The sequence below is a fragment of the Python bivittatus genome, unplaced genomic scaffold, assembly GCF_059951505.1.
Source record: "Python bivittatus isolate LINGU-HERP-01145 unplaced genomic scaffold, Pbiv_v1 ctg000030_np1212, whole genome shotgun sequence".
Classification (NCBI taxonomy): domain Eukaryota; kingdom Metazoa; phylum Chordata; class Lepidosauria; order Squamata; family Pythonidae; genus Python; species Python bivittatus.
This window is the reverse complement of record NW_028277031.1, coordinates 3,952,151-3,979,595: the sequence shown is the minus strand read 5'-3', so window position 1 is coordinate 3,979,595 and position 27,445 is coordinate 3,952,151. Positions and strand designations below refer to the sequence as shown.

The 27,445-nt window shown below is 43.8% G+C and overlaps 1 protein-coding gene across 1 annotated transcript; it reads left to right on the top strand.

The window, feature by feature from the left end:
• Positions 1-1,539: 1,539 nt before the first annotated feature.
• HAPSTR1 (HUWE1 associated protein modifying stress responses) lies at positions 1,540-26,522 on the top strand. Its single transcript, XM_088152841.1, has 4 exons — positions 1,540-1,963; positions 2,615-2,695; positions 13,102-13,377; positions 22,936-26,522. The coding sequence occupies exons 1-4, from the start codon at positions 1,687-1,689 to the stop codon at positions 23,178-23,180; spliced, it is 879 nt and encodes a 292-aa protein (XP_088008967.1). The 5' UTR covers positions 1,540-1,686; the 3' UTR covers positions 23,181-26,522.
• Positions 26,523-27,445: the final 923 nt, after the last annotated feature.

Sequence of the window (27,445 nt, the reverse complement as noted above, 5' to 3'; positions counted from 1 at the left end):
CACTTAATGCCCAAAGTCCTTGCCCTATTTAACAACTGTTGGAACTTATGAATGCTGAAAAAGTAACTTTACAACTGGCCCTCGAACTTACTACGGCCGCAGCATCCCCGCAGTCACGTGATTGCAACTTGGGTGCTTGGCAACCGGCACGCATTTAGAATGGTCACCACGTCCTGCGGTCAAGCGACTGGCATTTGTGAGCTTCACAGCCGGCTTCGGACAAGCAAAGATAACAGAAAAGCCGGCAGTAAGTCGCAGTCATGGTCCTGTGACATCACACTTAACCACCATGCGTGATTCGCTTAATGATCACAGGGGAACTGATGTTGTAAGTCCAGTGTGGTCCTGTGATCTTTCACTTAATGACCGTGTTGCTTAGTGATGGAGTTGCAGGTCCCAATTCGGTTGCGAAGAGAGGACTACCTGTAAAGGGGCTGGGGGGACCCATTTGCCTGAGTCTTCTCAAGCCTCTTCCTTCAAACCATGGATGCCGAATGGAAAATCCCCCACCGTGCCACATCCCGGGTCTTGGTCAAGCATGTTACACAGAGCCACGTTTTTCAACCTTGGGCACTTGAAGGCGTGTGGACTTCAACTCCCAGAATTCCCCAGCCAGCATGGCTGGCTGGGGAATTCTGGGAGTTGAAGTCCACACGCCTTCAAGTGCCCAAGGTTGAAAAACGCTGACGGAGAGCGCACCAGTGAACCATAGTTTGATATGCACTTCCTAGCTAAAATCTAGTTAGCGAGGTCTGGGTCAAGGGAACTCCTGCCAGCGAGGCAAGACCCGGTCCAAAAGCCCTGCAGGGGAATCCTGGGGTTTGCTTCCCCGTTGTCAACCTGCACCAGGACGAGCCAGGAATGCAGTAATGCAATTCGCTTCTGCAATTCGCTTCAGAATGCACGGCCCGGGTTCACAGACGACTAAACCAAAATTCAGATTCCGTGGGTAGCCTCAGCACGTCGGGCACAGCCTGCGCAGGCTGGTTTAATCAATGCATGACAGCTGAACTATGGCTTCCTACAAGGAGGCAACCAGCCCGTGCATTATGCTCAATTGCACCGTGGCCTCTTTGGATTCGGGCTGACCGCCTGCACCGACCGACCCCTGCGGCTCGCCAACCGTGTTTTGTGCAAGCCACGATGGAGCGGCGGATCCACGCCCGTCGAACTCAGCCCCGAAAGCGCGGAAGAGAAACTGCGCGTGCGCGGAGGCGCAGCGAGGCAGAAGTGCGCGCGCAGGCCGCCCCTCCCACCTCCTCGCCTGCGCGTGCGCGAACGGGCCCTCCCCTCTTCCCTCCCTCTCTTCCTCCTTTCCTTTTTGACAGCGTAACCAACCTTGATGACCTCGTCTTCTCCTCCTCCTCCTCCTTTATGACATTGATGGGCGCGTCAGCCGCCCAATGGGCGCGCGGCAGCCGCCGAAGAGGCGCTCGGCAGTGGCGCCGGCAGGGGAAAAGGGCGGGCTCTGCCGGGGTGGGGTGGTCGTTTTCTGCCCCCTCCCCCAGCATGTTCGGGTGAGGCCTTTTGGGGCGCTCGGGGCGGCGTCTCGGGCTCAGTGTGGGCGGCGGCAGCGGCCGGGGATGCGGCGGCAGCGGCTCTCGTTGATGGCGTCGCCGCAGCTGCCGGGCGCGGCCGGACGGAGGTAGCCGGAGCCGCGCCGAGGCGGGCCCGGGCGCGCGAGCGATGGAGGACCAGGCGGCGCAGGAGGAAGGCGAGGCCGAGATCCAGGAGCTGCACGGGCCCGAGCACTGGTTCAGCCAGTGGGAGCGGCAGTGCCTGGCCGAGGCCGAGCAGGACGACGGCGGCGGCCTGGGCGGCGGCGGGGGCGGCCCGCTGCCGCCCGAGCTGCAGGACGACGACGAGGCGGCCGCCGCCGCCACCCCGCAGCCGGAGCCCAAGCAGCAGAAGCTCTGGCACCTCTTCCAGAACTCGGCCACCGCCGTGGCGCAGCTCTACAAGGGTGAGCGGAGCGCGCGGCGGCGCCGCACGTGTGGATGCCCGGACACGTGTCGGCGCCGGGCGCGAGGGCCCGCGGGAGCGGCTGCCCCTCCCGCCGGGGCGGGAATGATGGGAGTGGTCGTCCGCGGCCGGGCCCGGTTCCCCCGCCGGGCGCGCAAGATGGCGGGAGGCCGCCGCCGCCGCCGCCTCGCTTTCTCCCCTCCCGCCGCTCGCCCCGCCGGGAGGGGAGCGGCGCCCCCCCGGCGGCGGGGCAGAATGGATTCGCCCGTCCCCCGGGAGGTGGGCTCGCCCGGCCCCGCCGGCCCCTCCCACCGACAAAATGGCGGGCGGGGGGCGAGGACGTGGTGGGGACGGGCTCGGGCCGCGCCGGCTGCCCGAGGGGCCGGCGGGGTGCCGCTTCCGGGGGGGCTTTCCCCGCCCCGTCGCGGACGGCGGGGGACCCCGCGCTCCCCTCCCCCCGACGGGCTTGGGTGGCTCCGGGCGGCTTCCGTCCTGCGCGGCCCCCCCATTTCCTGCTCTTCCGTCCCGGCGGCGGCGGCGGCGGCCGAACAAAATGGCGAAGCGCAACATGGCCGAGCGAGCCAGGGAGGGAGGGAGGCGGCCGGCCGGGGTCAGCGCGAGGCTCACCTCTCCCCTTTGCTCTCCCGCCCAGACCGTGTGTGCCAGCAGCCCGGCCTCTCTCTCTGGGTGCCCTTCCAGAACGCGGCCACGGCCGTCACCAACCTCTACAAAGGTGAGCGGGGCGGGGACCGGGGCGGGGCGCGCGCGGCTTTCGGGGGGCGCGAGGAGGCGGGACCCTTCCGCCCCCGGCCTGGGGCGGCCTTTGCCCGGCCGGAGGGTCTGCTCGCCGCGGGATCGTCCCTCGCGGCCGAAGCAGGCGCCTGGGAGCCCGGCCCAGGTGCGCCAAGCTGGGGTCGCCAGCGGCTTCCTGGACTGGCTGCGCCTTGCCGGGCTGGACGGGAGGCCGGGGGCGCAGTCCGTTTTGCTGTTTCCAGTTTCCGCTCGCGGTCAGTCAGGTCTGGTTGTGATCCAGCCGGAGCGGGCTCGCGGTCCTGGTCGTAGGGCTGCGCGGTGAAACAGGGCGGTGGGACGGGTGCACGGTTTGGCCCGTGTGCTGTGGTGGGAAGGTAACTGTTTTCAGAGGAAGCCCACTGGGGATTCTGGGAGTGTCAGGAAACATCTGGAAGAGGCTGTCTGAGGAAACACTGATGTGCCTCCTCACGGGGGGGGCTCCAAAAGTTGTGTTGGGGTGTCAGATGGCTCTTGCAAGGTGACCCTTCAAGTCTCCTCGACATCCTCTGGCAAAGGTTGTCTTAGTGTGAATATGAGCTGAAAAGCCAGATGTCCTCTGACTCAGCACCCTGATACCCTCCAGTTCCTGAGATGGGCAGAGTTGATGCTTAGACTCTACCTCAGCTCCAGACTCAGCATTCAGCGCCTGCCAACTTTGTGCTGTTGTCTGCCTGTGACTTCACCCAAGTCCAAGTTCTGCTGGGGACAACTGACACTGAAAGAATGGGGTCACTTAAATGTTCCTCAGTAATGCTTGATAAAAAGTCTCTGGAAATGGAGAGTTGGGAGAAATTGTAGAACTTGTGGTGCAACAAGAGCATCTTTTTTTCTGTGAGTCAAGCAGATTCAGAAGAGGGACTTTGAGCTTGCAGTCTTTCTAAGCCCCTGTCAGGAGAGTAGTTAATCATTTTATAGGTTCTCTTCTGATGGACTTGCATAGTTGTCTCCATCCATCCCATGGTACCTTTAATTTTGGTCTGTCTCTGTTTTGAGTGTTCGTTGTAGGGTGTGTGGAGACCTTTGGGGCAGATGCTTGTGGATTTGGGAGGGTTGGGTTGTTTTTGGAGATGTGTGTGTTTGTGGGCTCTCTTGTGGAGTGTGCTTCTGGGGCAAAATGAGTAGGGGAGGGGATGTTCTTTTAACTGCTCTTGCCTTTAAGCTCCCTGGGTTTGCAAGAGGTTTGGGTATAAATAACCAATGGATAATTCAGGATCCTAATTTGAGGAATAACAAAAGTAGCTTATAGTGAACTATGGTTTATAAGCCAGCTTCAAGTTGTGACTTCTAATCTGATTTTGTTTAAATGATTTAGCTTGAGTACTGATGTTCAAGTGACACTTAAATTGAACAAATTCTAATCTTATGTGTGTATCATGCCATATTAACTACATTACCAATGGTTCCTTGCCATAAGTCTTCTGTATCAGTAGGGGCCACAAAATAGTTTACTCAGAGAATTTTTGGAATCCTCAAGAAATTCTAGGTAAGTTTGACATAATCTAGCTTCTCATGGGAAAAATGTTTTAGTGTTCTAGGGAACAGAATGGTTGTCTTCATTGTTCGGCTGTGCATAGTCTAGTATTAGAGATAACTTTCCTGGTTGTAGCCCTGTACTATTTATACTGACTTCTAAGTAAGCTTTGATTTTCATGTCACTAACAAAATACGGTAGCTGGTTGGTGTTCAGAACGCATGTGACAAAATAGTTATTTCTAACCTTAGAGTAGAGAGATATGCAGAGGAAGAAATGTTAGATTTAGGTGTTATGTTAACTTTTAATGGATCAATTTATTCTTTGGCTGTCCCTTTAACCATGAAATGTTATTTTTGATACCCTAGGAAAAGACTCTTTCTCTCACAGCTATATAAATATTCTAGTTCTGTACTAATTCATAAATCTCTGGAATAGAACTGTTTGGTCAGATGGTTCATGCTCCTTAAAAAATCCACGCATGCTCAGAAATTCTTTTCAGCTCATAGAGGAAAATAGAAGACTCAAGAGCATGTTTCTGGCTTGGCCTTAAATATCCTAAAGTGCTTCCAGTTACTCCTAATGCTCAAGTACTAATTGGGAAATGTTAGCTCAGCTAAAGCCTGAGTTGCCTTGATGATAACAGGTTTGGTGACCCAATAAATAAAGGTAACAATATTTTTGTTGGACTTAGCCTTTCCTTTAACATGTGAATACCTTACTTTAGAGCAATTGATGTAATTAGATGCTGCTGCCTTCAGTCTGAAGTGGCCAAATGGAATGTAGTGCTGAAAACAGCCACCATTTAGTCATCTAGGGAGGTATTTGCCAGCTCAGCCAATAGTATTAGTCAGCGCTCTTTCTCTAATTGGCATCAGCTGCCATTTTGTTGGCTTATCACTTGGCAGTTGCTGGGTAAAAGCCAGATTGGTTGTATGCAGTCTATGCATGTACCTCCTGCTAGAAATCAACAGCAGTGCATGGGCTTAGCAGGGAAAGAATGTACTGGTGATCTGTCTAGCCTTACAGAAGCACAAGAAACCCTGTCCCCAACTCTGCATTTTATGATCTTGTGCAAAGCAAAGAGGAGAATAGGAGTCTTCTGTGTATCCCAACGTCGCTTATATATAATACAGCTTAGAACTGTAGAAATGACATGTCCAAAATTGGAAAGTTCCACTGTGCAAGACATTGGGGCAGAAATTGCTCCATAGCTAATAAATTCCTGACATCAAAGTGCAGATTAGTTGTTCTTCCCTTCTCTTGGTCTTAGAATCTAGTCTACTGATGTGGGGGTGGTGTTTGTGTGTGGTGATCCAGGACAGTAAAAAGGACTTAACTAGATGGTGGATTGATACATCAAGCTAAGTGGTAATTGGTTTGTTTGTAGATTAGCATATTGTATGAAACGAGTCATTTTAGTCCAGTTTAAGAACAGTAGTTACACACACTGTTTCTTAATATGACATGTGAACCTGGCTGCTGCAACAATGGGTATGTGAGATTACACATGTCCCCTGTTGGCTTCCTGTTGGCATCTAGCTGGCTCTTGTGGGAACAGAATGTTGCCCTAGTAATAGGCTTTTGGTCTTATCTGACCACGTTGTTCCTGTGTTTTTGTACTATTTCAGATGTGAATATGGCAGCACTGTTTCTTAGCAAAGAAGGAATAGGTTGCTACTGCTTGAAGTTATGTTACCTTGACTTTTTTTTAGTAGTAAAAAAAGCTTGTATGCAAGTACAGGGGATGAACACAGAAATCTATAATAGCAATTATTTCAGTAGAAGGCTTTAAAAAATCCACTCCTAGCTCTCCTGTCTTTAAAAACAGTGACATTTACATGTATTTTGGGAAGAATTTATGGGACAATGTAAGTATTCCAAAGTCCTTACATAGATGGGGTTGGCTCCCCCTCCAAGGACAAGCACCAAAGCAGATGCTGTTTTCTATGTGTGTATACTGTTTTCTGTTTATGTATACTTGCATATGTATGTATATATAATTTTAACTTTAGTTTTGAGAATTCACATACCACCTTGTGAATGTCCTGGTACTGGTAGATCCCATGTTTCTGTGGACTGATGTGCATTATCAAGTACTGATTGTGTTTGCTGTGATGGATTTAACAATGGCCTATGTGGCACTCTATTTATTCAATAAGTTTTAATCCCACCTTTCCTCTGGAAAAGATAGAGGTAACCATATAGTGCTCTTACCTCCAGTTTTATCCCCTAACAGTCCTTTGAGGCTGGTTTAGCTGAGAGAGGATAGCTGGCCAAGGTCACCCTGAAAGCTTGGACAGCAGAACTTAGTTCTCCCCAGTCCTTGTCCAACATTTAAACTCTACATTTTTGGCTCCTTCCTATAATCTGCCTAAAACTGGGCTGTCAAAGTCACCTGTGTGGAAATTTGAGGTGCTGTTCCTTAGTTTTTGTCAGGTGAGCTGTGAGGTGGCTCTGTTTGCAAGAGATCTATCCTTAGTGATTTTGTCATGGTAGTGCTGGATCTCTGAGATTATTGTTGACTCATCCAGATGGCAGTACTACTCCCTTTGTGTTTCAGTAGAACTTCAAACAGCGCTTGTAGTGAAAAGTCTGTTTTAATCTTGCCAGCATTGATGTTTTTGAGTAAAGAAAGATCACCATTGTAAAGATGAATTAAGAGTAGAAGAAAATGTCAACTTAAGTGCCAGTAAGTTTTTTCATGCCAGGGTGGTTTTTTATGCCAGATGTTTCTGCTCACTATGGGTATACACATTATATAGTAACATAATGATAGTCATAAGAAGTGTCAACCTTTATGAATTCTTAATAATGCTGTCCTTGGATAAAAGTATTCAGGAACTGAAGTTCTGGCCTGGAGCTTTTTAAGTTAAACAGATTGCTTTCTTAGTCTGGTTTAGCTCCCACAAAAATCAAGATGATTCACTGAGGCCTAGGGGAAGCTAGTTTAGTAACACCTATTGAGAAAACTTCCACCATGAACCATACTAATGATATGACTATAACGCCCATCACAATAGGAACATGTATGACCAACTATATTAATGTAATAAAGTTGTAACTCACTTTGATGAAATAATGATCATAATAATTTTTGAACTTGGATACATGTTGTGCTTAGCACATTAAGGATCCAAAACTGAAACAGCATAATGTGATTGGCAACATATTGTAATTGTGCCCACCAATTTCCACCTGTTAAAAAAATTACGCACAATGACTATTTATTAGAAATGTTCTATTTATAAGCACAGTGTTGGGTGAAGGAGTTGTCACATAGTTTGTGCATAGGTGGATAAGCCCAGTCAAAGGGAGAGATTGTTTCCCTGTTTCTCGGTAAAGGTTGCACATGGTAAGCTAATGTCCCAGTAGGGTCTGATGAAAACAAAGCTTGTTTTCAGTTCAAAGCAATATGTGATGATTTGACTGTCGTAACAGTGTAAGTTTTACTTGCCCTTAATGTTGTGGAATGTGGTGTCATATAACCCTCAAGTGTCTATTTTGGAAGCTAGCTTACTCTTCCATCAGCTGAGGCTGCAGTGTGGGTGACATCCTTAAGCACAAAGTGTTGGTGAGTAGTTATGGAAAGTACAGTTTGAAAATGCTAATTATATTTGGTAGGTTCTGCAGAAATTGATTTCTGTGATCTGTAGAAACTACCTCTTTTATTGAAAAAATATTGATGTCCAGCGCAGCTATGTGATATCTAAGTCTTAATAGCAGTTGTGCATTGGCAGTGGAATAGATTGTTGTTTCTGATGAATAAAACTGTCTGCATAAAAACACTGTTTCAGAGAGATTTGGGTCTTGGTTGGATTTGATGGACAATTCATTGATAGAAATGAGGGTGTTCCTTTGTTATCCTCACCAGTCCTGTGTCTCCAAATACTCTGGAATTAAAGTTCCCATACTCCTGAGAAATGGCTGTATCTCCTAATGTGGATTTATTTATTTATCCCACTTCTCCTCCAGAAGCACAAAGAACAATTAATTCTCATCTGCTAAACTCATTGCAGTCTCATTTCTGACTCTATTTTTGATCACCTTCACTGAAACTGCCCTTGAGCTAACTGCCTGATCCAAAGTCTTTATTCAGTCTTCCTTTCTGCCAACCTAAATCCATTTGATTGCACTTTCCTACTTAAATCCCCAAATGTCACAACTCTTATTCCTTCTGGCTTGTTTTCTCTTTCACAATCTCTGCGGGAGAGCACTGTTCCTCCACCTTCAATTCTTCTACTGGGATTCCCTCCCCCACCTCAGCAGGGCTTTGCAGCTGATGATCTATTGGCCATTCTTCGTAATTTGGCAGTTAACATTTTCATCATTTCCTGTGCCTATCAGTATTATCTATCATCTAAACATACTCTTATTTTATCTAGCTCTGTTTCATCCATCCAGCCTCTAATTATTTTTCTAGTATGGGTAGTCCTCAGTTTAAGAGCAAGTTCCATTCCCAAGGTCTGTACTTAAAGTCGAATATGCATGTAAGTCGGATTGTATAATACTGAATAAATAATACTGTATATTGAACTCAAATTTTGCTACAGTAGGCTCTGTTCTTAACTATGGGTTGTCCACAAACTAGGCATACGGGGACTACCTGTAGTTCTGTTTTTGAACCTCAGTATTACTTTAGGCTCCGTATCTCTGAGGCTGGACTTACCATATTTCCTTGCAAGGGTCCAGTCTTTTTGTTTGCATTTCTTAACCATTAATAATGCTATCTGCCTCTCAATCAAATGCTGTTTTTATGTTCTATTTTGCTTCCTACCCTTCCTCCTTTGGGTGGTTGTCAGATTAGGACCTCTTTATAACATTAAAATAAAAGAGGTCTTCTTGTCCATTCCCTGCTCATCTCTATTGCTACCTCCTCATATTCATCCAGAAGTTATTCTGCAGTTGAGGTCCCCCTCCTTCAGCCCTTTCACGGCATACGCCCCACTTCTGACTCTGAGCAAGCTTGGCCTTGCTTTCAGAGCTCTCCTTGGCCTTGCTTCTCATTTTCCTGTTCTTCTGTTTCTTCCCTTGCGTGGAAATGCCTCTAGGCAGCCTGTCTCTTCCTTTGTACCTGTGCCTTTGTCTCCCATTCTCCCCCTTTCCCTTCTTGATGTCTGTTATACATTGTAAGCTTTTTGGAGTAGATGCCTGTTGCACCTGTCTATGTAGATGTGGAGTTGATAGGAAAATAGTACTCGAATGAGATTTGGTGACTTGTGAGATTCTTACTCTGAATGGCGGACATACAAAATATATTGTCTTTAAAAGAAAGTATATGCAAGTACAGTATGGCAAATGTGTAATGTTGCATTTGTTGGGCAAATAACAATTTTTCCTACTCTTAGTCCACCTGCGGGATGCGCCCATCAGGACTCCTATTGCCTACACCCAAACCTCTTGCAAATCAAAGAGCAGAAGAATTTCTTCTCTGGTTCTTTTAGATCTGATGCTGCAGGTGGCATTTAGCAGGTTGAGCTGCTCTGCAAAAGAGATGGTTGGGGTCCTTGGCTACCCCACTGGGGGTACAGGGAGTTGTCCAGCATAGGAAGTCTAAGCAGGTTGAAGTTGGGGCAGGTCGCTTTATGTTCTGCTTTCCCATAAATTTCAAGGTGATCAACATTAACTTTGTTACATGGCATAAAATAAAAATGAGTGTTATTTAAAGAAAGGCAAATAGTAGGTATGTGCCTAAAGTAGAAAATATACAGTATTTTGTTTTAGATCTGAGACAGACATAGTGTAGCTCAGAAGTTCAGCCAAACTGTTCTGGATGGATTGTAATTTAGTAGGACTGAACCTGGATATTCTGGGTTTTGGCCAAAATAAATTCTGGAGTAGTGTTACAGGGCAAGGTTACTCACATGGCCTGTGTGCTGGATCTTCCCAGCACTTTCTTTCCCTAGATGCCTTTATCTGCTATTGGTTGCCTTGCATTTTCTCCTGTCCTACCCTCAAAACACTGATGCCTGGAACTTGCACGTTTCAGTTTGGACATGGTCAACACAAAACTGGCCCTTTGTGTCCAGAACATTTTGTGCATCCTTGGGCCAGTCGTGAGCAAATTGCAGATTAGGTACAATTACTACCATGCATTTGAAATGTCTTGGTTTTATAAATTTGGTGGCAAGTTGGGGTAGTCACTAAAATTATTACTAGTCACAAATACACCCTATAGCTATTGGGCGCTTCCTGCAGTGAATGCTGATGACATGGGGACCCCAAATATTGCAGAGGCATTTTGTCTTGCATAACTCTAGCGGTAGCTTCTTGAAAGTGACTGAAAAGCAAAAACGACCGATCCTGTTTGGATATCTCTATATGATTTGGTCTGTGATCCCTAACAGTTGTTATTATTGGTTGAGGGCAATGGAACCTATTAGGGCTACCAGATTGATAACACTTTCAGTGTCATAAGAACAGTAGTTTGGAGTTTTCTTTTATCCCAGTTACAGGGGAGTAGTTTGTATTCCATCCCCAGACTCTAACAGTCAAAAGATTATTGATTTCTGGCTTTTATGTTATAAGCTGCTGGTCAGCACAGAATGAATACAGTTAAGTACAGAACATTGCATCTGTAGGTAAACAGTCAGATCTACAGGGATAATTAGGCATCCTGAACTGCCCAGGCTGTTTTCTCTAGCAGATAAGTGGAATTATATTTGCATTCAGGCAGGCCCTGAGTAAGAAAAGCACATATTTTTAAAGTCTCATGACAGGTTTAAGAATGTGGGGTGTGCTCTTTAATTCTGTCAGTGATTTGGCTTTGGTGTAGTATGCTGAATATTATCTTGCTATGTAGGGCAGTTCTGCGAAAAACCTAATATGACAGTTCCTGTTTAAGATTTTTTTTTTAAAGGAACAATTAGAGACATTTATTTATTTGGTTTATATGGTTACTCAATTCACAGGAGTGGCTCTAGGCGACAACAGTTTGAAGAGACATGAAAACGTGCAGTTAAATAATATAATAAATCGTTGGAATGTAGAAACAGGACAAGGGAATAATAATAACGGATGTAACTGAGGTCAGCCAATGCCCATCTCATTCAGGAGTCTTCCACATGGGCTCTTCTCACAGTCTGGCCCAACACTTGCAGGAAGAGCTGGGTCTTTAGGGACTTGCAGGTGGACAGAACGGTTGGAGCTGTCCAAACCACAGAGGGCATGATGTTCCATAGGGCTCATGCTGCAATAGAAAGGCATTGCCCTTGGTCCCACCAGGTGATGTTCCTTCATGTAAGGTACCCAAAGCATGCCCACTCTCCCAGATCTCATGGGATAAGCAGAGACCATTAGAGACAGTGATCCTGCAGGTAACCTGGCTCTGTGCCATTAAGACTTTATAGGTGACAACCAGTACCTTGAATTGTGCCCAGAAGTTTATTGGAAGCTAGTGCAATTTGCAAAGTGGTATTATATGGGCTCAGCTCAGTGTATCCATAGCTACTCACACCACTGCATACTTGACTAATAGTAGCTTCTGGATGGTTTTGCAAGGGCAGCCCATGTACAGATGCAGATGGGGGTGATTAGGGCATGAGTGACTGCGAGTACAGCTTCCGGATCCAGGAAAGGGTATAGTTGGTGCACAAAATAGATTTGTGTAAAGACCTTGCTGGCTGTAGCTACCACCTGCTCCTATCACAGGAGTCGAGAATCCAAGAAGATCCCTTTAAAGGCACAGATTTTTTAACTTTCACATAGTTCAAGTTTGTCTTGTTTTCTCTTGGACTGAAATACAGAAGCAGTGCTAAAATTCACTTTGGAGGTAGTATGCAGTTGACCAACAAAACATTTCTACTTTATTGTGTTGGAGGAACTCAGGTGGCTACTGATTTCAAGTCAGTTGCAGTGACAAAAGTTCTGTGAGACTCGGGAGTTCTGTGATTCGGAAACCTTGACTTTGCAGATTCCTTCATGCATTTTTATGCAAACCTCTGTCTCACAACAAAAAAATATGAACAGGTATATCTAAAAATACTGTGTTGGAGCTGAACTGATACGACATCTTGGTGAAGAATAGATTGTTCATAAATGACCGCTTTTGTTCTCAAACTGGACCTGTGAGTTGCTGGATGCTAGAGTTTGACCTAAGTGGAGACAATGAACTCAGTGTCTCCCAGTCAAGGCCAGGTGACCTGTCACTTTTTTCACGAAGACTTTATGTTCTGCAAACGTGGGATAAAAACAGATGGCTTTAACAGAAGATTAGAGTATGTTCCTTTAGAAAAGGTAACCCCTTGCTTAAATAAATGGTTGGCTCTAAGTAGCCTGTTTATCTAGAAAAAAGATGTGCTCCTTTTGCTTGACTGCTTGAGCAGTTGCTGTTTTCATATGTCCTCCCAATTTTTGTTGGAGAGCTGTTGTAACAGGTGGGAACGAACAGGGTAGCCTTGCTTTTTAGTTTTAAAGTGACACCTAGGGATAAAGCCATTTCATCCAGAAAGGGAGTAGTTTTTAAAAAAGCGAGCCCTAAGTTCAAATGCACATACTAGTGAGAATAGTAATACCAGCTTTAGACAGCACTAGCTCCTGCAAGTAGATGGTTCCAAATTCAGTTCCAAAGTTCAGATAGGGTTGGCAAATATAATATATTGTGTTTTTATTTATGATTGTTGAAGCTACTAATCAGTTAGTTGGGTAGGCTTTGTGTATTTTTCCCCAGTGGGAAAGATGGGGTAGAAATAATTGCAATTCATAAATCAGTTTTTAATATTGGATTTATCTTCCATTAATGCGCACAATCCACAGGGGGAGGCTCAAAAGCATTTAAGCAGCGCCAGTCCAATTTGGCTTTGCTTCTAGAAAGCCAATTGTATCTGAACCTGCTGCATGTGGTTGGCAACTCCTAACACTTGTTTCTTTTATTCCAGAAAGCGTGGATGCCCATCAGCGGAGTTTTGATGTAGGAATCCATATTGGCTATCAACGTCGTAATAAGGATGTCTTGGCTTGGGTTAAAAAGCGCAGAAGAACTATTCGCAGAGAAGACTTAATCAGCTTCCTGTGTGGGAAGGCCCCTCCTCCACGAAACTCTAGACCTCCCCCAAGACTGACTGTAGTATCCCCTAACCGAGCTACATCAACGGAAAGTAGTTCTTCTGTCGAGACGGACTTGCAGCCCTTCCGGGAAGCCATAGCTCTCCATGGTAATGGTTCTGCCTCCCCCCCCCCAATCTTTTTGTAAAAATGTGTGTTTAAAAGAAGAAGCACTTGCCTCTACAGTCTTAACACCATTTAATAGCTCCTGGCTTTCGTGGCCACTGACATCAACAGTAAAGCATCAAACTGGTTCTCAGTATGTTGGTGACTGACTTGGGTGGTGCTCATGGATTCTACTCTCCAGTCCTTGGAACTCATTGCGCACGTGTACTTCTTGCAGTGATGACTCAGGGGTGTTCCTAAAAGGGTGTTCCTTCCTCTGCGACCTCAAATACTCTTTGAAAAACTGCGTGCTTCTTACTAGCATAATCAGTTAGGGCAAATAGAACGTAGTTAAGTAAAAATGAGAAGTGGTTTATTAGTGTTTTGGAGGAGAAAGCAGGTGGTGTAGAGAGCAAAGGAGACAGCCTTAAAGGGAATATTCAGAAGCTGCTACAGAAACGAGGGCAGAAGCATTTCTTCAGCCCTGGAAAAGGAGATCATATGAGGAAGAGGCTCAGTCTGGCTTCTCCTTGACTCAGTGGGAGGGAGGGAAGGTAAAATACAAACAGACTCGCAAGATTCTGTTACTGTAGCCTAACTCATTAAAATAGTTTTCCTGGGGGAGTCAGGTTTTTGATCTGGTCTACCTTGTAGGGCTGACAGGTACCTTGAAAACATAGCTTAAAGTTTAGTGGAACAGCTTTGTTTCTGTGGTTCTTTTAAGTTGAGTTTCAGCCTTCCTCTTTCCATTGGGTTTTCACAGAAGAGGAGGTTTTTTTGTTGGGGGAAAAAATAACTCTAGTTTGATAAAATGTCTTTAACTTGCTTTCAGAGGCTGAGCCTGCTGTATGAAGCATGCAAGCAGGCATTCAGTAGTGCTTGTTTAGTGTGACCTATGGGTCTTCATGGCTTACGTGACTGCATAATCTGCTCCTGGCTGACTCTCAGTTGTTTGCTTCAAAAAGCCCCTTTGGTAGTAGAAAAATTGTTTTTTGTGCAGGCTTTGGGGACACCCAGCTTCATCCTTTTAAAGAAACCAGACCCTTCCTATGAAAATACTTATTCCAAAATATTCAACTGGATATCTCCCTTTCAAAACACTCCAGTTGGGTAGAGATATCCAGATTGAGAATATAGTCTGATGCAATGGAAAGAGTAGAAGCTTCATTTGTGGATGGTTTTATTTTTGTTTAATTTTAAGGGCTATGTAGAATATTATTATGCAGTCTTGTATAAATCAGCATAGACAGTATACTGAATTTAAGAACCGTGTTTAACAAGGGATTGATGGATAATACAGAATATAGAATTTTTGGAAAAAATGATTTACTCTTTGTATCGTTCAGCTTTTCTTGCACTCTTAATATTTTGGGACTGTAAATTTTAGAATTCTCAGCCATGGTGAAAATGAAGACTGCTGAGGAAGCATGTCAGATAGCATTTTCTGTCTCAGACCTCTGGAAGTGAAATAGAAGCTTTAATGTATGCTCATGTCATGCTTCATGCAAACCTGTACTAGAGATTTCATTTGCAACTTGATATGTTGCTCAGTAGGCTAATGATTGGTGATGTTGCAACCGGAGTAGTTTGAATCGCAATTGGATACCTTTTTAATTGGTTTAAACCAGTGGGTAAACCTGTAGCTCATATTGGGATTAGAAAACTAATGTAGAAAACCTTGATTGCTTTTCCTCTTGTTAGCTCGGTGACTCTTAAGGGCAAACTTATTCTGACCCAGTACTAAGATGGCTTATGGCCCCCAATAGCTTGAATATTGCTTTGTTATGAGAGTAATCAAAATGGCCGAAGATATCCTTGTTCTTCAGGTTTCTGCTCTCTCCTTGCCAGGGAAGCTTGTGAGAAGAGAGGCGTGATTTGTACTTCAGCTTCGCCATCCATAGTCCAAGAAGTGCTGCAGCTTGGCTCAGATTCTTGAGACTTGCTGCTAGGCAGAATAGGCAGTGTTTTTGCAAGGTAGGTGTCTGGTTGGGGTGACCCAGAACAAGCAAGTTTTACAAGTTTGCCTGCCTGGTCATGGGGAGGGAGCTGAGATAACAATAATTTACACCTTTGACTTGGATGCTGCTGTGCGTCAGGATTTTCAGTGGACGAATAGAGGGTCACTGCACCTTGATGGCAGAGATCTATATGTCTGTCGCTCTAATGTCTGTTGTAGCAGCCAGTTCACTTTGATTCTGGTGCTGCCAGTGAAGACTGCTGTCCAGCCATGACCTCTTAGCTTTGATTTCTGGATATGATTGTCACCTTCTTAATGTTTACTTCCTGGCAAACGGGCACAAACTGGAGTCCGTTTGAAATTTTTCAGGATATCCTTTTGCATCATTGAAGCCTTTAATTAGGTAGATGTCAGAAGTTTGTCTTTCTATAAGTTCAGTATAAGAAGCTTTTTGAAGTAACTGACCTTTATGAAGCAGGTGTGAATTTTGGCCTGAGAATGTGGTGAATTTCACTACATTCTTTATGAGAATGTAGTGAAATTCACCAGTATCTTCATAATTCAAGAACAATGCTTTTTTCAACTTGAACATAGAAAAAAGAAAAATGTTCAGCCACTGAGGTGTGGAGGCTTTTGAAGTCTTACTTAAAAGTCCAGTTCTTAATCTCTATGTATGCCACCAGGTTTTTAAAAAAAAAAAAATTTTTTTTATTCTGCCTTTAAATAACTCAAGATGGTGAACATATCTAATACTCCTTCCTCCTATTTTTCCCACAACAACAACCCTGTGAGATGAGTTGAACTGAGAGAGTGAGTGTCCAAAAGTCACCCAGCCGGCTTTCATGCGTAAGGCGGGATTAGAACTCACCGTCTCCTGTTTTCTAGCCTGATGCCTTCGCCACTAGCCCAGACTGGCTCTTCATACTGAACTATATAGCTGCCACGGCTTTCCCCTCTTCTGGCACCTTATTTTTTAATTGGTTTCTGAGAGGAACTGCATGAAAGTTGTACATTTTTATGAGTTAGAGTTTTGACTGTTTTTTAAAGTGAGAAATCCGAAGTGAAAAGCTTGGTTCTTGCAAGATCTGCTACAACACAAGGCAACGTGAATTGTCCTGTTTAGGGGGCCACCAATGATGCCTGTTCCCAGAATACTTCTTTCTCTCCCTCACCCCTTTGTGCTTTCCGTAACAGTTAGCCATGATTCTCTGTGGCCACAAAGATTCTTTCCTTCCCCAGGTCTCCTAATAATTTTCTGTCGGGGCTTAAGTTTTATAGCATAAGTGGCCATATAAAAATCCACCTCTGAAGAATGGAAAGGTGCATTGTAGAATATAAGGTATAACCAGAATCAGCATTGCACCGCCTGCCCTTAAGGTTCTTAGAATATAAAGTCTCCCAGAATTAAACCATTTCTATTATGTTGTAAGGTTTCAGGGAAACAATAGCTGAAATCCTTTGAGATCTTTTACTTACTTACTTGGGTCAGAGGGGTTATGTCTTTCAATCGTTTGATTGGTTTTTTTTCTGCTTTAACTTTCATAGCATTTTACATATTCACAATTCAAGCAAGCTAATCTGTCTTTTGGGACATGAGTGATTCCTGTGATTAGCATAGTAGACTGCAGAGCTTAGTGTATAACATGACCCAAGTTACTCTGACTTCCTTGAATGCTTCTATTGCAGCAATTGCATAACAGCAGAGCGGGCAAGTTTCCATAGCATGATCTTTGCCAAGGAAAGAAGACGAGTGAACATTTCTCACAAAATGGTGCCATCCATCCCTATTTGCACAGGAAGGTCCAGGTTTTGATTACCCTTTTGTTCTTCTTAAGTGGGGTTGTACACCAGTTTAGCACTTCTGTGGGTTTATGCTTACATGGTGTTGTAGGGAAATCAGTTACATGGATGGCAAAGCTTGTTCAGTTTATGCAGTCCTTGTGCCTTAAGTCTCCATAAGTAGGACAAGGTATCATGTGGAGTTGCAACTGCTAGGCCCACTCATTGCGGCTTTCACCAGCTGGATTCCTCTGTGTCATTCAAGGAAATCTGGTGGAAAACTCAATTTTAGCTGCAAGCCTCAGCATTATAGATAATGTGCTGTTCTTTGACCTTAAAGGAATGCATTTCTAAACTTCCTTCTTTAACACAAAGCTCTGTTCTGCTTTGCTTTTCATTGTGAGAATTTTTGACAGTTTCTACCCTCAGTTTAACAAACCTCACTTTAGCAGGCTTCAGATGCAGCAGACAAAATCTGTGTACGTGTAAAATCCCATTTTGATTTAATGGGCATCCTTCTTTAACAGAATCTCTTCCCCTGTGCACTGGTTGAGTATTTAGTGAATTTCACATTGGTAATAATTGGCTGGGATCAGACATACATGATTTTTGTTTAGTTTTGACATATGTATACAATCCAGCCATTATGATTTCTTTCTAAAGTAAGGTTTATTGTTTAACATGTGCCACCGTGTCTTACTTGGTTAATAGTTACAACAAGACAGGTTTAGCACACTGTGGATCTGGCCATTTTTTCTTTGGACTTTTAAAAGATCCCTCACTAAGGACTCCTAGGATAAAAGGCCTGGATTAGTTATTGGTTAAAGAACAGAAAGCCCAGAACAAGAATACAGTCAGCAGGTATTAATGGAGATGAAATGAGATTCCCTCAAGTATTTGTATTGGAATTAGTGTTGTATTTTTAAAATCTGTGCTTAAGTGATCTTGAGGGGGTGAGCAACGTGATAACTTGATATCACGAGCACACTAGTTTCCTTGGTGGTTAAAATAAAAATGGACACCAAAAATCTCCAGACTTGGAGTGGCCACCTGGGGCAAATGCAGATTAAGGTACACCAGTGTAAAGTGGCATCCATAGAACCAGAAGTGTTGTTTTCGCCTATAATGACAAGACCAAAGGCTAACAATAGCCAGATAAAGGCAGTTGAAAATTTGGTTGGTAGGTTGATGAAAACTGATAGTCCCCTGCATGGTGTGTTTGTGTGTGTGAATATGGCAAATTTGTTATGGGGAATGGTTAGAAAAGGGAGAGAAAATAAAGTATAGTCAACTATTGTCATGGCTTTAAAGAAATTGGTAGTGTGGCCACACTTACAATAATGGATATAGTGCCATTGAACTTCAAAAGTTACTGTATGCTGGAAATAGAACAGAGAAGGTCAAGCAAAGTGCCCAAGAACTGCTATAGCTTCCTATTAGAATACAACATGCGGAGCTTTTCGTTTTAGGGGTAAGGGTAAAGATACTTACTGGCAGATATTTGTTATGCCTCATTGCTGAAGTTAAATGGTATTCAAGACCAATAAAAGGAAGAACTTCCCGAAGTGCTTAACATTATGGAATTTGCAACCAGAAGTGTTGACAACCAGAAGTGGCTTTCATGAAGGAGTGAGACAAAATCATGAAGGAGAATATTACTGATTGCTCTGTGTGGCCTCCTTGTTCAGAGTTAGCTTGCCTCTCAGCACCAGATTCTAGAGTATCTGCTTATGGCTTTCCAAAGGTCCTGGTATAAAAACTTGATGGACTAAGGCAAAGGCTACACACTGTAGTCTTTAGTCAGGGAGAGATGCTAAATCTAAGTGGTCATATATCTTAAAGTGACTTTGGATTTAGTGTAGTGTTTTTGTGGGTCTGAACTTCATGGCTTAGAAGAGGAAAGGGTGACTTGGTCTCCTGGAGGGCTGGACAACTTTTTAGTGGACAAAAATGTCCACTCTTCATATTTTTGGATGGATAAGAGCCTTGGTATGCAGGGCAACAATTTCCTAATTTTCAGGGGGAGAGTATTTCATTTTTCAACATTATTAAATCTATTTTAGGATTTCATTGTGTGTTGTCCTCTTCAAAATGACTGTTTTCTGAACCTCTTGCACCTTGGGGTATGAGATTGTTCATCTCTGGTTGCACACAGTTATATCTCCCTCCTTTAAGTTTGCTGGAACTGAAGAAATAGGTAGAATTTTTGGGATGCAGGGCTGGCTGCTCCAAATGACTGACCTCTGACAGGGTTGCTTCAGGGTTGCTTTTAGCCCTTCCAGGCTATCATGGAAAAAACCTGTTAGTTAAATTAAATAGCTAAACTTAAATAATGGAAAGGCAGTGAGATGTTCCACTGGAACATAGTTTATGTCTGCTAAGTGGAATGTCTCTCCTTCCTCTAGAAATCATTTCTTTAGCCAAGCTTGTTATGGAAGACACCGAAGGCTAGGGTTTTTAGCAGGTCTGCTTGTGTCAAGAGTGTGAGAATTATTCTTGGGAAAATTAAGTTTTTAAAATCAATTAGTAACTTTATAAGAAACTTATAAAGTTATACGTAATACTTTTCTGTGCATATTTGCTAAGTATGTCCTGATTTTTTAAAATTAGGCTTATTGTTTTAATAAGTCCAATTTATTTATTACTTAGTTTGCCTTAAAAGCAGAAGTATCTTAATTTTGTATAAAAATATAACATTTTCAGAATTGTAAAGCAACAGGGAAGAGTTCTTTTGGGAGACATTTTAATTATATATTTATTGATTTTAGTTTAAAATGTTTTCACTTAAAATGGATCTATATGTTCCTGAGTCTTAAAGAATATACTGTAATTTCATTTTTGTTAGGAAAAGAAAGTAGACAAACAGCTTAATTGTGAAACCGAAAGAGCCATCAGCTTGTAATACAAAAATGTATTTTGAACTTCACCTTCCAATGAATCAAATGGATATGGGAAAGCACTGGCTTTTAGAAAAAGGGAAGGGAAAGCCCAGAATACAAGTTTACCACGTGAAATACTTTCTAATCAGCCTCATTTTCTGAATCTGAATTAGTTTTTACTACTTTTGATTTTTTATTGTAGACGAAGTCATTGCAAATTTACTTCACAGTAGAAAGCATGAAGAAGTAGAAAAGAGGAAGCAAAAATGTTATAGTAAACAGGTGTGGATTCAGACTGGAACAAATCTCATAGTCAGAATGTTAAGGATTAGCATTATATTTGCATATATTTTATATTTTTTAACAGTATCAATATGCTTGAACTTTGGGGACAGAAAGACATCTTAAGAGTTTCCAGGGCTGAGCATTGTCTGGCCTAGTCTTAATGTTGCCTAGTATAAGAGGTAAACACATTGCACTAATGTGGTTTCTTATTCTTTGATAGTGCGTTGTCTAAGCCTGGTCTCTTTGTCTCAAAGTGTGTCATCATTTCGTAAGATAATGTTTCAGAATATTTTTTTCAGTATTCCCAAACTTTGATTTTTTTTCCTGTCAGAAAAATTGAAAAAGAAAGAAACATCCTTGCATGGAGAGTCTCTTCACCTTCCTAATCATATGAACAAGGTGTGAACTCCACTGTGCGGTTGAATTCCTTATGGCTAAATATACATCCAATCAAGAACAGCCTGAAGCTGCTATTGACAAATCGCGAGGATGGGTCGAAATCCAGAAGGGTGGTAGCATTAGTCTCCTGCAACAAAGTCTTGTGCCGCCTCCAAGAAATGTACCGGATGCTCTTGCTTCTTACGTGCATTAACAGTCAGTGCCCACAACTCTTGTTTTCTCCTTGTAGCTCTCAAACAGCAGAGGGCAGCTATACTTCACATGCCAAAGCCTGAAGCATCCATGGTTCAGTCACCACACCTGGATTCACTTATTTGTCTGCCTAGACCAATGTTTTTCAACCCTGGCAACTTTAAGATGTGTGGACCTCAACTCACAGAAGTCCCCAACATTGGGTTAGACCATGTTTATTCTACTTCTGTGCTCAGGCTGTTTTGCACGTTGAAAACGTCCAAGTTAGATGCTGTTTTACATGGTGGAAAGTAGTTTCAGTCGGTTGCATAGTTCTTCACTGCAGCAGAACGTTTTCCTTTAGGGTTTGCAGGTGGCTGCTTGGGTTCTGGACAGTATGTGAGTAGAGATAGGATACAGTTCTCTGGTGCCTCTTGCACACTCTTACATTTTCAAGAAGGACATAAAAGAGCCTACTGATGTTTCAGGTGCTACTCATGTAATGGAAAGTTGAGCCATAGTTTTGTGAAAACTAGTGACTGCTTATGGAACCTGAGCCACATACTAGTGTTGGAAAGTTTTAAAACGCCGTTCTGTTAGTGCAAGGCCTCTGTCTGCATGTGTGTGCCCCCTTCCACCCCTCCTCCCAAATCTGGCTAAATATTCAACTATGTAACAATAGATGTAAATTGGTTGGGCTCCATTTTCCATCATCACCAGTGACTTACTAAATTAGGGACAACTGCCTTAGTTTGCTTGGAATCTTTTATCACCTTTCAAACTGCTTGGCAAAAGGCCTCGTTTTGCACCACGCGTACCTTGGGCTAGGATTTATCTTCCCTCTCTTGGTCCTCACTTTTGACAGCCAATACACTGTTCCAGTCTATTCTTGCACCTAATTGCTGCGCCAGCTGTCAAGCGATGCAGATGCAACTGGTAGTTCCCAAATGGTATCGGAAGTCTGAGCATGCCAAGACCCTCCCATTCCAGACTTGGAACCTCTGGAAAGGGCTTGGCAATGAGGGGCAGTGTTGGTTCCAGTAGTTTTACTTGTCCTTGTTAGCGATTGGACTTCTGAAGGCCTTCTGCTGGCTGTCTGCAAATTTCTTGGAGAGACCGAGCTTAGTTGAAGGTGGAAGGATATTCTGAAGCTTCTGGCTTTATTCATGGGCCTTTGCTAAACCTTGGGGTGGGGGGGCTGGCAAGTGAGTGTTTCCACAGCAAAGGCAACTTTTTAGGTTCTGTGTGGGCAGAACAGCTGATACTGATGCTTAGAGAGCATAAGTGTCATAGAGATGAATAATAGGCAAGTTCTGATCCTCAAGATATTTAAATTCTGTTGTTATGGATCCCAGATTCTGAAAGTGTCTAACCTGTCCAGTTAACCAGCTGACACATGACAGTTTGCCAAGAAGGATGGCCAAACCTACCTCCACCCTCCTTTCCACACTGGCATTTACGATCTGGGTGTTCGAGCAAATGCCCCAGACGAAGAGCCAGTGAAATACTTTAAATTCCCAACATCTTGCTTAACCAAGGTGTACAGGAACTGGCTTTTTCCAGGGTTCCCTGAACTGGCACACTGAACAGGAAAGCAAAACAAAAAAAAGGCACTGGCACGGGTGACTTCCATGATTTAACCAATTTGTGGTCATCAGTTTGGAGTAGCTTTGTACTAGAGAAGGCTTGACTTGATGGCAAGAGGAGGGCCTTTCTGAACAGATCCCAGAGGAATCTATGGGGCGCTTCCATAACTTTGTCCGGCTGTGTTCCTAAATCCTGGTGGGGATGGTACAGTTGACCCTTTGCAATCTGCTCAGCACCCAAAGCGGAGCCCTTTGCTCTCCTGTGTGAGGTCCAAGTCTGCCGTTTGTGTTCAGGTTGCCTGCAGTAGGAAGAGCTGCAACTTTTATAAGGATTCCAGACTGTAAATGATCTGCTGCTTAAGTTGTCCAGAGCAGTTTGTGGATGCACGTTGTTGTAGAAGTTGGGGGAAAACAGATGTCTCCCCTTTCCAGCCCTTCACACCCCTCAGCATGTCCATCTGGCTGTGTAGATAACCAGCTAATTCCTTCCTTCTTTTTCTCCCGTAGGTCTCAGTGGTGCAATGGCTAGCATAAGTGTTCGCTCGAGCACCCCGGGCTCACCCACGCACGTGAGCAGCGGCTCCAACGGGAGTCGAAGGAGAAACGGACTCCATGATGTTGACTTGAACACTTTCATATCTGAAGAAATGGCACTCCACTTGGACAATGGTGGAACTAGAAAGCGTACCTCAGCCCAGTGCGGTGATGGCATTACGGACTCCCCGACCCATAAACGCAATCGTATGATCTAAATGGCAACATTGTTTTCACCTTCCCTTTCCCACCCCGTTGCTCGAAAACCCACTGGTGCTCAGCCACCCGCTGGGAAAACAAACTTGAGGCTCTCTCTTCCTGAGTCACACAAAAATTGCCATAAAAGAAAGAATACACCCTGAGGGTAGACTCCTCTTGAACCTATGGCTTTCTTCAGAGTAGATTCTTTAGCAGAGGATTTCCAATGTTGTGTAGTAGCTAGCAAGCTCATCGCAGGTAGAACTCACATCCGTTCCAAGGCTAAAAGTGACCTTACATGTACTCTTAAAGGGAAGAAAGGAAATATCAGACATTTATTTGGTTATAGATTGCTTTTTGTCCTTTATTTCTTGCCGTGTTTAAATATTTGCTTCAACAGTATTGCCACTTTGACAACAGTGTCAACACCATGACTTGGCATGTAAGACCCACAGGTTTCCTTTAGAATATAAATATATATATATATACATATATATATGTATTATTTTCCTTTTAAAGCTCTACTGGACACATAATTTTCTATATAAATAAGTGTGCAAGTTATAAGTATTGGCCTGTACCCATTTTTTAAGTTTAAAAAGCAGATGACTGTGAGGTGACATAAACAGGTTCCCTGATGGTGATGCGGCAGAGACTAAATCATTACAAAAAGGCTGTTTGTTGGGATTGTGTGTGTGAGCTCTAAAGCAGCTGCCCCAGGCCCTCCTCTTCCTCCTGTCCCAGGAATTTCTACCTGGAAGGTTTTTGGTTGATTGCTTAAGTCCCATGGCAGAATATTTTGCATTGATCGTCAGAGGAATGTGTTTTGTAACTGGGAGGATACGTGATTTTGGTAATACAGGTATGTATCATACGCTTCCTCTGTGTGTGTGGGGAGAAAACTGGGTGGGCAGGAACTTATTTTAAGGAGTGTTGGCCTTTGTGTTTTCCCATCATGGTGGGGATGGGTTTTGAGCTCTTTTTAGAAGGCAGACATTTTTAAATGTCTCAGGCACAACTTCTTCTTGGTCATTTTGATGAAATGTGAGCCTGTTGTCCTGTGCGAGAAAGATCCCTTTCAGGTAGCCTCAGTGCCAAGCACTGTAAAGCTAAACCAGCCCACGGCTTGGGGTTGAGCTGGCCAACCATTCATTCACCAAGAGAGGGTGATCTTGGTGCAGCAAAAAGTGCTACTGTTTTGAAGTCAGAGATGTGACACACCTACCCCTGAGTCACCCTTGGGAAATGTCAAAGGGAGCGGGGCCCGGATACAAGGGCTGAACTGCTCTACTTGGGTCCAGACTCCCCTCTCTCCTCCCCCCCAAAAATCTTGACATGCAGACCCTCCCTTCTCTAGCTCCAGAAATCTGTCCTGTTTTAATCAATGAAAAGGTTAGTGATAACTCACCCACTAGCTAATGTGACTTTGAAGATTGTAGTTTAGTCTTCCCTATTCTGGTGCCCTCCAGGTGTGTTGGGCTACAGCCCCTTCATCCTTCGCCTTCTGTGGAGTTTCTGGCTGAGGATGATAGGATCTCTAGTCTGCCATGACTGCAGAAGGGCTGTTTGCAGTGATTCCAAATAGCCTTGGAACCAGATTCCACTTGAATGCTGCTTGACTGGGCAGCTAGATAACACTGTTTGGATCTTAATTTAGAGCCTCGTACACTGTCAATCGGATGTTTTCCCAGATCTCTCCCTTCTGGTGGCTTCTCATTTCTCTTAATTTGGGAGGGGTCATATCCAACCCATGGAGACCTGTCTAAACAGCAAAAATCCTTGCAGTTTTGGCAGGGGGAGGGGGATTCAGGCAGCAGTGAGGGGCCTGTTGAATTGTGCACCCTTGTTTTTGCTTTTGAAAAATGTAATGTGAAGCACAGGGTACTCCAACTTAAAAGGCCACGAATATGCTCTGGGAGAAGCATATATGTTCTCATTTACTTTGTGGGGCTTTTTTTTAAGCATTGCTAATTGACATCTTAAACAGCTAGAAGTGACCTGTTCATGGAACTATGAGAATTCAAAATTAATCCCAGCCTCAGGTTGCATTATCTCTTAGATGTTCTTTTTAAAGATTGCCAATGTTAAGTGCAGCTCATGGATGGCTTTTTGACTTAACGAGAATCCAGACTGCAGAGTGTCCGTGTGACGTGGTTCTTTCCTATCTGGTCTAAACAAGCATTTCTCTCCTGAGAATTAGCACTTAACGTTTGTGGGTACAAGGTTAAAACTGGTGCAAAAGGATAAAGAATATTCTGCCAAAAAACACCAAGTAGTACTTCAGAAGCAAAGAATGAACTCTTAACTGAAAAACTCAACTAGTGAGTAGAGCCATCTAATACTCAGAAAGGAATTGGCCTGGAGTGGAGAAATAGGAAGTTCTTAATTGGGCCACTGATGAACGCACAGACTCCTTGATTTAAATCATAGGTGTACTGAATGAGTATGGAGCTTTGCTGAGGTTTTTGGTCCGTGGTTTCTCCAAGTAGTTATGAGCCCAGCCCAAAATGCTAGATGGAGAAGGTCAAGGTTGCATCCCAGTTAGATTGATAAAGAACGGAGCATGTAGCTCTCGGTGTGTGGAATTTGTCCTCCCTTTCCTCTTACCAATTAGACTAGAGTAATTCTTCTGCGCTTTGAAGCTTTGCTTTCAGTCTAGCTCCTCTGAACAAAATTATTTGAGCATTTAAAAAATTTTGGTGCCATCTTTCTGTTTTCGTAAAGAGAAAAACAGGCTTGGATAAGCCAGCTGCCCTTATAGTCTGTGTGCTTGTAAAGCTTCAATTTTTACTTTACTGCTTTTTAAAAACAAACTGTATTTGCTGTCAAAATGTTCACTCTCCTGCCAAAATAATCATAATCTAGATTGCATGATGGCCCTCATTGGAGAAGTGGGTTGTGTCACAAGCAAATTTCTTTAAAGCTCGGCCATGGAATATTCCCACAGGTCACTCCTTGATTGTGACTTTGGGAAGAATATAACTACTATAAAACAGACATGTTTAGTACTTAAGGTGGAGTAGAGAAGTAGTCTGTTGCAGTTCAGCTTTTTTATCTGACTTGATTGGATGCCCTTCTGGTGATACTTGTCTCATCTGTTTTCCCCTGTAAACCAAACTTAACATGAATGTGGGGCAGATTTTACATATAGTGTATCCTGCATTGAAGCTGAGCTTGGCTTGCATATACTAAAATTCAATTTAAATATTAAAACACTTGAGCTATAGTGAAGTAATGCAAAGCTGATTCTTCCCCCACCCTCCTTTGTTTGAAATGGAATTCCTGCAAATCTTCAAATGTGACCTTGCTCTGCTGGAGAAATAGATACCTTTTTAAAACCATAATAAAATCAAATAAATCAACACCGCGTGTTTGCTTCCTTGTTGAGCTAGTCAGGGTGGGCAGTCATTTGGTAACCTGGACCTGTGTGTAATATTTTGGGGCAGGGGCCGTGAGCTGTAGTGGGTGGGGTCTCGTCAGGTGGTGGGGCTGGCATTCTACATGTTTTTCCTGGGCTGCTGGGGCTTGAGCCCTTCCTTGGCCAACTTGATCCTGGGGAAAGAGCCTTATCTTTTTTCAGCCTCAGCAGCCTGCAAATGTGTGGACTATTATGGGAGCTTTCGCCAACCCACATGGCCAATGGAGGGATTGAGGCTTGAGGTCCCACGTTCTCCACCAGTGTTGGAGCAGAAGGACGCAGACTTTGTGGGAACTATTTTGGCAGATCCTGGGACTTGAGCAGTCATTCTGGATTGAGATTTAAAAAGTGTTTAATATCACAGCTCAGTTTTTCACATACGCAAATAGAAGCAATTCATCAAACTTTATCTTAGTGACATAATTAAGGGCAGGATGCTTTAGCCAAAGAGACGAAATTTCTTTGCGACCAAGTAAATGAATGGTCTTAAAAACAAGGAAGGATGATTTTATAACTATACAGTTCTTCCTTCCAGAGGGGCTCTCAGTGACTTACAAGACAGGTTAAAAAGGTGTGAAAGATTACAATAAAAACTTTACCAACAAGAATCAAAGGGATAATCCTTTTCTAGTTTTTTATTTGAACAGATTTTTAGTAGGACAGCCCTGAATAAAGAAGTAAAGATGTACATGCTGTGTAGGAGTGAACAAGAATTTTCAAGATAACTGGATTAATATGACATGCAACCCTACTGGAATTGCATCAATTGTAAGTAATTTAGAAAACTAGCTGAAACAGTAAGAATAATCAGAATAAACAAAAAGTTCTATTAAATTTAGAAGATTGAAGGAATGAGATGCATACCAG

Bases quoted from the DNA above. Each gene is read 5' to 3' on its own strand.
- HAPSTR1 (XM_088152841.1), top strand. From the start codon at position 1,687: ATGGAGGACCAGGCGGCGCAGGAGGAAGGCGAGGCCGAGATCCAGGAG. The intron at 1,964-2,614 runs GTGAGCGGAGCG...TCTCCCGCCCAG, and splicing joins CGTGGCGCAGCTCTACAAGG to ACCGTGTGTGCCAGCAGCCC. The intron at 13,378-22,935 runs GTAATGGTTCTG...TTTCTCCCGTAG, and splicing joins GGAAGCCATAGCTCTCCATG to GTCTCAGTGGTGCAATGGCT.